This window comes from Staurois parvus, unplaced genomic scaffold (genome assembly GCF_062004578.1).
Source record: "Staurois parvus isolate SC_StPar_1 unplaced genomic scaffold, SC_StPar_1.0 ptg000525l, whole genome shotgun sequence".
Lineage (NCBI taxonomy): Eukaryota > Metazoa > Chordata > Amphibia > Anura > Ranidae > Staurois > Staurois parvus.
Window position 1 is genome coordinate 4,165,202 of NW_028318321.1, and position 12,408 is coordinate 4,177,609.

At 40.2% G+C, this 12,408-nt stretch overlaps 1 protein-coding gene across 1 annotated transcript in view; it reads left to right on the forward strand.

Annotated features, from left to right (window-relative positions):
- Positions 1–12,408, forward strand: part of LOC149451697 (adhesion G protein-coupled receptor A3-like) — an 892,717-nt gene that overhangs the window by 783,895 nt on the left and 96,414 nt on the right. The window contains exon 16 of the mRNA XM_089690279.1: positions 8,865–8,988. Within this exon, the coding sequence (XP_089546405.1) occupies positions 8,865–8,988 (124 nt within the window). The remainder of the gene's footprint in view (positions 1–8,864; positions 8,989–12,408) is intronic.

Consider the following 12,408-nt stretch of genomic DNA (forward strand, 5'->3'; position numbering starts at 1 on the left):
TCGGGGTGTCAAAACTTTCTCAACAAAGGGCCAGGTTACTGTCAGTCATACGTTGAGGGGCAGACTGTGGCCAGTGGGAGAAAAATATTACATAGCACCCCCATGATTATGCTGAGGAATAGTGCCCAAACACTGGTATTAGTGGGAGGAATAATGCCCTCATTTTTGGTGTCAATGGAAGGAATAGTCCCCCATCATTGGTATCAGAGGAAGAATTTATGCTCCATAGCTAATGTCAATGGGTGGAATAATACCTAATTTCTGATATCAGAGAGAAGAATGGTATTCCAAGGGTGGGATACAGGCAAACAAAGGGCAGAATCTGGCCCACGGGTCACAGTTTGCAGACCACTGTCCTAGATTATCGGATTATGTTACTTTGCATATAGATCCATTAGTTATAAAAAGGAAGAGGAATTGTGCCGCTTGGTGTAAATTACCCATTTCTGTTGTGGGCAGGGTAAATCTGGTTTGATTGCCACAATTAATATATGTCCTCCATAATGCTACTATATGGTTACCTCAAAAAATTTTTAGGAGGATTGAATCTTTGTTCAGAGATCTCATCTGGGAAGGTAGGTGGCCTAGGATCAAATTGGAGGTGCTGCAGCTTCCAAACGAAAATGGAGGGTTGGTGGTTCCTAACCCCAAGTTGTATTTTTTTTGTCCTTTCAGTCTCAGTATTTTACTGGATGGGGAAAATTGGCATCGCAGGACCCCGTACAAAGGGTATTGCTATCCCAATTACCTCAAGAACCGCTGGTCTCTTTATTGGAGGCTGGATGCAACAATTCTCCACCTTTTTGCTGATCCACAATACTTGGAAAGCTATTCAAACAGTAATGTGCAACTCAGGTTATACTCTCAATATATGCCTATATGGGACAACCATCGATATCCAGAATTGGGCAGCTTTAGCCGTTGGAAGCAGGCCAATGTACAGTATTTATGACAGTTATTTGACAATAGTACACTACTACCTAATCAGACACTCGTCAACCAATTTCAACTTTCGCATAAATTTTTTTACCAATACCTGCTATTCCTCCATGCTGTACTAACACAGTCTCACCAGTCCATGCTAATGTATAACCCTTCTGCTATCCTTGGTATGGTAGCTCCTCCAAATGTTACTAAAACTGGCCTTATTGAAGAAATATACTCTGTTCTTCTGAGGTGCATCTGCACTGTGGAGACAGATGGAGACAACACTTTTTGATGATGATCAATGAACAATGGCACTAGAGACAGTACCAACTGTTTCTATCTCCTCCTCCCAGAAGTTGACTCAACTTTTTATATTATATAGAGTCTATTATGTCTGAGATGCTTCAACGATGACAGCTCTTTAATACATATGCTTTGGTATTGCCCAAAGTTGTATAGATACTAGACTAGTATTTTTGATGCAGTTCAAGATCTATGTAGTATAACATTATTACCAGACCCTAAGATTGCAATTCTGGGTATTATTCCTGAGGATATTATACCATCCATTATTGAGGTTATTGCTGACATGTATTTGTTTTTTTGTATGTACATTTATAGTTCAAAGGTGGTTGTCTCCTTGTTCTACATTTGCACAATGGCAAAAGGCTATTAATGCCATCTTTGAAAGAGAGAGAGATTGACATACAAGCACAGGGGCTTCCCAAGAAAATCTCAAAAAGTATGGTTTCCTTGGTTATCGTCTACTCTAGCAGAATCTTCCTTTGGTCCATCACTCACCCCTTGATTCAAAGCTACAGTATAGTTTCAATCTGCATAGTTGTTAAAGATTATTCTAAATCTGTGATTCTCATCATTCTTTTTTTTAATATATAATCTTTTTATATATATATATCTATTTACCCATATTGAGATATTGCTTGTAGTTTGAAAGATAGGCTCTAAAAGGTAGCTTTGATCTTGTCCTGAAATGTTGTGTACCGTATTGCATGTACTTGTAATCATTACTTTATGACATAAGTATGCTGCTTTAATAGTTTTGTGTTAATGTTTACCTGTCGCTCTAAATCCTATATCGATTTGCATTTCTTTTTATTGTCTTGTATGTTTCGTTAAAACTTTATTAAAAACTACTGCGCTTGACAAAAGAAAACTATCACAACAGACTTCATTAACTCTGAAGGCAACTACTCACAGGATATTATAACTTTAAAGCTGAACTCTAGACAGAAACACAGATGAAATACATACTGTATATGACCAGCCAAAAGATTTATATTTCTTTCCATTTTGTCCTGATATTTACACAGCTCTGCCACCTAGTACAGCCCTGTGTCAGAGGAGAGGTCATGGCCATTCTCTGCTACAGTTTCATTTCCACTTACAGGTCTCCTCCTTTTCCTTTCACTGGACAATAAATTGTGAAGTAGCATAATGATACATTCATCTCTTTGTCCTTCTGCACTCTCCTCCTGTCAGCATGCTACTTGCACTGTAGTGCATTGGCAGACTCCTTGTGCTGATTCTCATTCCCCCATCTAAACTCTGCAAGAGGCTCATATAAAGTCAAATGCAGGTACTTACACTGTGTGCATGAAAAAAAGGTTGATGTATTTGTGAATATAGAACTAAAAGAATGTGGTTTTTATAGTTGCCTGGAGTTCAGCTTTAAGCTTTATACATTTTGTGATCATTATTTATATTATCAGTTTACTGTTAGATGAATAAAGGAGCCTGATTATTGGCAATTGTCTGGTTTCCTGGATAAAAGGGAAGAAATATGTCACCAGCGCACTGATGAGCTTGTTTCAAAGTTCAAAGCTCTTTACTCATATGTGATCATATAGAAAAGCAACATTTCAGAACCATGCAGGGATTCTTTCTCAGGCATGTGAAATCACATGATCATGCAAGAGGAAGGGTTCCTACATGATCCTGAAGCAGGGGCGGACTGCCCATTTGGAAACTCGGGCACTGCCCGAGGACCTGCTGTCAGTAGGGGGCCCCATGAGATGCCCCTGGTACCTTTTTCATAGGCTTTTTTGAGTTTGGGCATGGACACAGGGGCCCAATGATCCTCTATTGTCCGGGGGCCCCATGAGTTGTCAGTCCGCCACTGTCCTGAAGTGTTGCTTTTCTATGTGATCATACAAGAAGAAAGAGCTTTGCGCTTTGAAACAAGCTTGTGGTTGTAGTGGTGACATATTTCATCTGTGCTGTACATAGTGATCAGTTGGAAGTCTTTGTAGCACCCTGTTAAACACAAGGTGGATTCCAGTATGGTGTGTGAGACGAATATACCACATGACTGTTAATAAAAGGTCATCACATACATCTTTTTCCCATCACATATTTCTGTACATACTGTTACTGTTGTATGATGCACACTGACACCACAGCAGTGTAGTTTTACCACAGTAGCATATATTAGAGTTGTTGAAATCAACCTAAAAGCAAGCAAATAAAATTGTCAAGGAGGACTTGCCTGAATACAAATTACAAGATGGAAATTAAAGCTCTACATAGGTTGATGAACACAATCTGTCCCAAAAAGCAAGTCGTTAAAATAGGTAGTTTGTCCATTAAAGTGTGATTTGCAGTTTGATTAACTGCTTGTTTTTTTTCTGCACTGATTTAAATTCAGACAGCCTGAATTTGGAATATGCATGTCGTCTGATTGCCCATAAAAAGCAAAATTATCTTGATTTCCATTTTTTTTTTTTGGAAATTACATTGCAGACCCTTAGATGACACTGTAAACAAACTAAGCTTGGCTTTGATATACAATTATTTTTCATCCATATATAACAAATTATGTAATTGTATCAAAAACCTGTTGATGGTAGTTGTAAGCGGCAGGACAAGGATCAATACTTTAAGTGGACAAGTCAGTAATTTTACAAGTCTGCATGAATAAATTCCTGACATGTTCCTGACACAATATTCAGTGACAGTGTCATTTTTAATGTAGTTCTCTGCATTAAGGTAAAAAAAAAAAAACTACTGTTATTACGATCCCCACAACTCCCCTTTTTTACTTACCTAACCCTGATCCCGATCCAGCGCTGAGAGCAGCAACTCTCTCCGCTCCCCCTCTCCTCACAGGATCAAGAGGCAGCAGTTGGCTCCTGCATATGTCAATCAAATCCTGTGACGAGAGAGCAGGGAAGCAGGTCTGAGCCATGCTGTGTGTGTTTATGGATGCCGGCAGCATGCCAGCATCTTGGTCCAAGCAGGAATTCTTAAAATGACAAACCCATGCAGTAAATCCGAACACAGGGGTGACGGGGTTGTTGAAGTGTCTAGTGCCCAACTTGGAGATGAGATTTGAAGGGCTAGTTCACTTATTCAGAAAAATATCTGCTCTACTCACCCTTCTATTCCACATTGTTCTTATCTCCATTGTTGCCTTCTCTGCACAGCTCTTCCAGGATGGATCAGAGCAATTCTAATTGACCAGGATTGACACAAAGCACATCCCTCTGATCTGTCCTGGAAGCGCTGCACAGAGAAGAGGGAGAAGAGTGGGAATCTCAAATCCCCAGACCACTGCTTGGGCAGTGACGGCTCATCTCCCATGGTGGTAAGTAATGAGGATCATAAGTAATAAAATTATTTCTAGTGGTGTGGGGGGGGGGGTGCAGTGCGGAGGATGTAGGGTGTTAGTTTACCTTTTCATTTTATCACTTTACTTGTGAGTAACTCACAAGAATGAAAATACCCGTTATGCTATATGAACAGGGGCACCAGAATTTCTGGGGGATTCTATAGGCAAGCACTGGATACCACTGCAATGACTGGATGGAAGAGAAATATTTAATGGCAGTTTCATAAAATCATAGCTGGCTTTTAAATTGCAAAAGCCATTTTTATTAAAATTAAATTACACAGTGGATTTGATAGCATGTACGGTATACATCATTTCCATGTCCTAACGGGAGCTCCCCAATCCATTACCGGATCTTCTCTGCACACTGGAATCAACAACAGTGTTGCTCAGCATTCAAGCACCAAGTTGCCATGCTAGCTTCTGAGCCCCTTGTGCCTCCAGTGTCTTTCCAAGATTGTTTTCTACTTCCCTAACTCAGTGTTCCTGCTCTTCTGTGACCTCCAGCCTTCCCTGCTCTTCCTTAACCCCAGGACCCCTGGGCATCTAGTGACCCATGCACACCAGTGTCCCCAGAGAATCCGGCATTTCTGTGCATCCAGTAACCTTTTCACCCTAGTGCTTCTAGAGTATCTAATGTGCCTAATCAGCTAGTACCTTGGCTATGCACCATGTCTCATCAGCATCTAGTGTCACTCTGTGTCTTCTCAGCATTCTATGTGTTTCAGTGTTCCCACTGCCTTGCGTGGCTCCAGAGACCCTAGAACTTCAAGCGCCACTGTAACCTCTTGGTAACCATTATAACCCAGTGTCTCTATTTTGCCCTGGGTGCTTCTCTCTCCTCTGTCCCTATGCATCCTAGTTCCCTGTCTCATCCTGGACTATCCAACTTCAAGTAGAACTGAACCCCACTCTGTAACATCACGTTCAATTTGACCATTTTCCTAGTTGAGGGATCACAAAGGCAGCAAACTGAACAGTCCAGCAAAGCTTATAATCTACTATGGACACACAGAAAGTATTTGTGAGAAATTAATCATCAGGATTAGTGGTTCCTTTTCTAGGTTCTCTCAGTCTATCAAAACCTTGCCGCAGAGGGTCCTCAAAAGAGACCCTGGCACCGGACCATTTATTTTAACAAAAACCTTCCCTAAGATTTTATGTGCATTTCGTGTATTTTGTGTATGGCATTTACCTGTAATGAAATCCCTTGTGTAGACTTCCAAAGGCCCCGAGACTGCTGCTGGGCTCTGTCACTTTGCATATGATGTTAGCAGCCCCAATAGTCTCACTGCTGTCACTCAAGTGACTCCTTCTAGTATTCTACTTCATTCCTTTCCTAGCATTTACATAAATGTTTATGTAGAGCACTGAGTGGAGGGGCAGAGGAGCTAGGCCAGCACATACAGACACTCCAAGAAGAGGAAAGGGCTATGATGTGTAAGAAATGAAGGGTTGTACAGGGGAATCAAATCTCCTGGAGTAGTCACATTTTCCAATTTTAAAGGCATATTGCAAGTGAACAAAAATGATATATGAAATTAAAAACAATGCAAGTATGCATTTAAAAATCTTGATTCTCCTGTGCTTTTACCTGTTTTTTTTTTTTAAAGTTTAAAGTCTCCATTTCTGGCACTTGCAGTCACAATCTGATTGTTTTGAGGACTGCCTTCAGCTCCTGACTATTCTGAGGACAGGAACAGAGACTGGCAGTAAATTGCACACCTCATCTAAAAACCGAGCTCAAGCTTCTCCACGGCAGACCAATACATATCCAATATATACTCTGCAAGTTAAAAATAAGTATTTGCCTCATACAGAATGTCTTTCTGATAATAGAAGGCTCTTACAATTATGTTCTCAGCATAGTCTTAACAATAGCTCAGAGTGGATTTTCAGTGTATGAGTCAGATGTAAGAACCTGCAATTTGCTTCTCCTCTTTGAGCCCATAAATAGAGTAAAATATAAATGTAGCAGTGAATTGAGTTCAGGTGATGCTTTGTAAGGCAGGAGCGTTCATACTTTATGCTTGCTGGTAGTTTGCTGATGACATGAAAAATACAAATTGGTTTATTGTTAAATGTGTTTATTTGAAACATTCTTTAGAACACTTGAACAAATACCTAGGGATGCATTTGCATCCCCTGCAACAATGTTGCAACTTTTGCTAAATAAAATACTATTTAACTTTTATGTTTGCATTTTTAAGAAAAAAAATCCTTTGTGATTTTGATGTGTGTAATATTTCACTAGTGTCCTACTTTACCCTGACAATGAAATCTATCAGTAGAAGGCTGGCAACGACTCAATTTCAGCTTCTTACAGCTCACACCCCCACATTTTCCTCATCAGAGTAGTTATTGAATAATTCCTGATTTGCTGCTTCTATTTTTCTTCAATGTTTTGTACAGCATCAAAATCTTTAGTGCAGAGTCTATACCACTCCACCATAAAGCACACATTCATACAAGTTGCCTTTATAAAGGTATACTACACTCACATATTACAGGCATTCGAGCTTTCGCCATTGTGTTTCATGCTTGAAACATAGTTATGGGTGGTAATGGGAAATATTCGGAGAACGAGGGCTGGGGCAAAAGATATCTGGTTACTGCCAACGTCAGTTTTACATTTCTGCCAATGGACTTACTAATGCAGCAATAATTTTATTACCTATGATCTAAAAGTGCGACAAAGAAGGTTTTTTTTATGGTGGTGTTATAAGAGCTATACAATTTTCTCTATATTTTAAGGTGGAACTAAATGTTTGAAGGTCCCCCCAAAGCTCTTGCCATAATGGGCATATAAGCACATCACATTTGCACATAATATGGCACACTTTCATCGCAATGTCCTCTAGAGATGCAACGTCCATGGTTCCTCTTGTCACTCTGTTGCTACTGCCATCTTCTTTTGTTTTTCTTCCAAGTCCAAAATGTTCAACCATCTTGATTTGCCCGCCAGCGGTGACAAAACTCTCACATATACCTAATGTAGCCAAAAACCCTACATACCAAGATGGTACATGGTGCTGCACATGTACAAATAGGGACAAATGCAGTTTTCAAAAAAAAAACCACTTGTTTCCAGTTTGACCAATATTTATGTTTAAACAAAGCAGTTTCATCTAAATAATAGTATAGGAAGCCCTTTATGCTAGCCAAAGATGGCAATTTAAAGGAGTCAAGATAGCAAGGCTGGTAGGAAGACTCAACCATGCAGCACTGATTTTGGCTCCGCAGTGCTGCATGGTTGAGTCTTCCTACCAGCCTTGCTATCTTGACTCCTTTAAATTGGAGTCTTGGAGTCATGGAGCCTGTTCTACTAGCACCTGCTTGTCAGTATTTGAGCCTTCAGTAACAGTTTGGTCTGAGTTCCAGGCATCTGATGGCACGTACCCCAGAATAAACCAGCAAAAGATTTGGCAGCTGGGTGTTAAGGCCCACCTGCCCATCCGCTGCATACATGCATAGTGCTGTCATAAAGGGGTTAAAATTGTGTGCGTGTGTGATTTTTTTTTTCAACCCTACCCCAACAAAAAACAGTGAAAGGATTCAGGTATCTTTGCGTTGACTGACTACAGTTTTCCTTTTCAGTCAAAAGAATGGAGAACCTAAAATTGGATTAAAGTGCACCACATGACTTAAATACACAGACATGTATTTTCACTCAGGGCCACCAGCCCGCCTCCCCCCCCCCCAAAAAAAAAACCAAATCATTTATTCTTTCCTAACATTGCAACTGCCCCCCTACTCAGTCTTCCCCCTGAGTACATACACGTTTTCTTCCTAAAATCTATGTTAGACAAAACTAGTTTTTATTGAGTTCTGTTCCCCCCTTTAGGTACATTCAACCTTCTGGATTTGTCCTGGTGATCTTTTTCACTGACATTACATTTTTCTAGCTGTCGCCAGAACAAAAGAAAAGGGGAAATCTTCCAATGGGAACACAACTATCCTGGAGGGGGAGACCCCTCACTTTGTAGAGACATCCTCAAACTTCCTGTTGTGTCTCTGAGACAGGAAGTGAATGGAGATCTTCCCAGCGGGACACAGACTGCTAAACAAAAATAAACTGACTCGGTTCATAACTGAAAAGAAACATTTTGGCTATACATATACTTTAGGGACCCCTCTTTCTAGGAACTTGCTTCTCAGGCTGTAATAGTAGTTCAGTTTGGCTTTTTGCAATGCATGCACAGCTTGTCTGCTCTCTGCAATTCAAACAAAGTATAAACAATTTTTATAATTAAGTCTGTTTTGTATGACTGTGTGCCCACTCTTAATCTGTCTCTCTTTCCATCTGCAGCACTATCCGAATCAGTAGAAAAGGATGGCACATGCTGCTTAATTTCTGTTTCCACACCGCTCTCACTTTTGCTGTGTTTGCTGGGGGAATCAACCGAACCAGCTATCCCATAATATGTCAGTCTGTAAGTATCACTATCAGGCATGTTTACTAGTGTTTCATTGAATGGAGAGAAAAATGGTACTTTCTCTGGCACAAAGACCAAATCAAATAAGCTTTACTAGAAAAAAAGCCAAATAAATTTGTATGAAACTGAAGAGATTAGTGGCCAATTTAAACATTTTTTTGGTATGTATTTTAAATATTGTGTAAATGTTTTGACCCTAAATTAGGTTGTGTAATGCTGACAGTGCCCCCTTGCGATCCTGAGGATATGACTGGAAGTGGGAGTAGACTTCCCAAAAGTCAAGGTAAATCACACCTTGAACAGTTATTCCTGAGACAGCTGTCCTTTATGGCCGAATACCCCATTGTTCCAGTGACAGCCATCAAATGTGAGATTTCCTCTCTCTTTTTATCCTTGGAAAAACTGTCAATGTACCAGAAAGTGAAACAACTTTTTTTTTTAATGGGGACACAGACAGCAGCAAAAACCTCCAAACTCAATTGTACCTGAAAAAATATCTGCACCACCCAATATAAATAAGTATAAAAAAATACATCCTGCACTACAAATAAAACAGACATTATACAAAAATTTTCCACCTCTGTATGCAAATAATAATTGGTGTTCAAATGTGCTTGTGTCAACCAATCTTATGTGTATAAACTTCAAAAATAGTGTCCAAACATATCCATAATTTTGTAAAATTCTATTAGAAAAATCTATTGTGTCTAAAAACCTTAATCATAAATTCTTTGATGTCTTCCACAAGTGCTGGAACAAACTTAATTGTGTTCCTGAGAGGCCCACCACCATTCTTACGGGCATGCTCTCAACTGAACGGAATAACCTTTTGGTAACGTTCTGCAGACATATCCCTTTTAGAGTCAGGATAAAGGCTATCACTCCTCCAATGGTGGTAAAAATGTAGAATGTTTTAGGATCAAATCACTTAGGCCAACTCAAGTAAAACACAACATGAACAACATAGTGCTCACCGTATAATTGTTATTTAACATAGTGAAAATGTACTTAAGTATGAAAAAAAGGCAATCTCGCTTTCAGGATCTCACTATGTGATGTAACATTCAGGAAGCTGCACACTGAGCCAGGCTGTGTGTCTCCCAGCAATTCACAGGCATCGGAGCCATGCTCAATGTTCGGCTTTCTGAAGAAAAAAAAAAAACGATAATGTGAAAAAAACCCATACAATTCGTCTACTAGAAACCATTCTAAGAAATTTCCTTCATTGGTGTGAGTAGGTAACAAAATCGACCGAGTACTGTGTAATATTAGGTATAAAGCTGCAGGCTGTGTACCAGGACCATAAACTATCCTCACTGGTGTAAAGGTCCTATTCACATTTGTGATGTTACTGCTTCATGTTTTTGGGGCGTTTTTGAAGCAGCGCCATTCATTTGAATAGTCTTCCCTCTGCTTCTTAAACGCTCTAAAGAAGCTCATTCAGCAAATTTTAGACATGAGCCAAGCACGTAAGTGTAATTTTGCGATTTTGCAGAAACAGAGTGTGAACAGGGCCTAATGACCTGGTGCCAAGAAGTAAGGCTATGGATAAGGGGGGTACCACCAGTGCTCCTGTAGAGGCCCAGGTGGCTGGGTGAATGGGATGTGGGCAGAGAAGGCGATCAGCACGAGGGGGGGGGGGCAATTACTGGAACTCATCCCCTGTATGACTCTCTCTTTGCAGCAGCTGAAAGCTGGCTTTGTCTCTTCTCCCTCCTGCTGGCTTTCAGCTGCTGCAGAGAGAGCCATTCAGGGGATCAGTCCTATTATGTGCCCGCCCCGCCCCCCTCCCCATTGTACCCATCACTCTCCCTACACACTAGACATTTCCCTTGCTGCCTAGGCCCCCATGTGCCCCCACCCCCGCAGTGCTGCTGGCTTCCCTCCTTTCCTTCCCACTGGCAGCTGTAAGCTGGGATTGTTCAGAGTAGAGGAAGGGTCCAGTAAATATGTCCCAGTTACCAGCCCCTTTATTTTCTGAATGAACACAATGAGATATTGATCACTCACTGTGTTAATTCATAACTGAAGCATAATAAAGTTTTTTTGTTTTTTTTTGGGGGGGGGGGAGTGGCTGTATGGGGCCCTGTGGTTTCTAATAGCAGCCCTGCTGAGAAGGAGTGGTGGTGCAAACCCTTAATCAGGTGGCAGTATAATGAAGTACTAAAACCCTTTCCCACTGTACCAAAACTGCAAAAAGGCTACAGGTTCCGATTGCAAGGTGTTGCAAAGAGTAGTGATAATGTTCAAATTGCATGAAAGTGTATGTATAGCCAAAATATTTTTTTACACTTCAGATAGAGTAGTGAATGTGTTTTTACCATCTCTCCTCCACTGGGGAGATTGCCTTCCCTTCTTTCTCCGGAGATGCAATGGGAAGAGAAGTGTTTAGCACTCTATACATTGGTCATGGCATACACAAATCATTGCTATGATTTTTTGAATTACATAGGGTTTCATGGAAAGAATGAGAAAATGAAAGGTGCATTCAGCTTGCCATCAATCTGATTTGTTGTCTCAGCCCATACCCTAGAAACATGGCATCTAGAACATGAAAGCTCTTCCTTATCTTTATGTTGCAGGTAGTATGTATAAGATCAGATTTACAGAACATGCTTCCACCCAGCACCACTGAGGTCATATAGTTGGACGTCTATTCAAATGAAAGTCTGACTTCTCTATATAAAACAAGGAAGCTCTTGATTTGTTGTCACACTCCCTGCTCAGCAAACTGAAGGCTTTTTGTTACACCAGATGTACCAGGTGTCTAAAGGTGGTCATACATGTAGTGTTTATGGTCAGCTTAGATATGTGCAATCTAATACAAGCAATCTTATCACCGAATATTGAAAAATGCAACACATAGTATTTTTCTGCATTTTGTGATCTACTGAAAAAAAAATCTATCAAAAATACAGTCTATCAATTCTAAATGTAAACAATTACTTATCTGATTTCCAATCCTTTTTCTAACACAAACAGGGATATTTGTTTGATCGAACAAATAATCAACAAAATTCCACCAGGGCTGATCATTTTGACAAAGTCTAAGTTAATCAAGAGCTATCTAAATCGATCTGGAGGATCTTTGATTTAAAGTATTTATTTAATTTTGTCAGTTTATTTACATTGCTCATATGATTTATTGATCTTATTAATATGTTGATGGCCACCTTAAGGGCAATACTGTAGTTTACCATTTGTTGTGACGCTGAACCAGAAGTGTATCTAAAGGCAAAACATGCTTCTTAGTTGGAGCTGTGGAGACCTCAGTCTTCTCCCTGCTGTGGAGATTCACCACCTCTGGGTATTCTGGTGACCATTGGCACCAGTACTGAAAGTGAGGGAAAGTACAACATTAATAGAAGTACAACAAATAGAATTCTAGGATGCATCACTAGAGGGGTCACCAGCAGG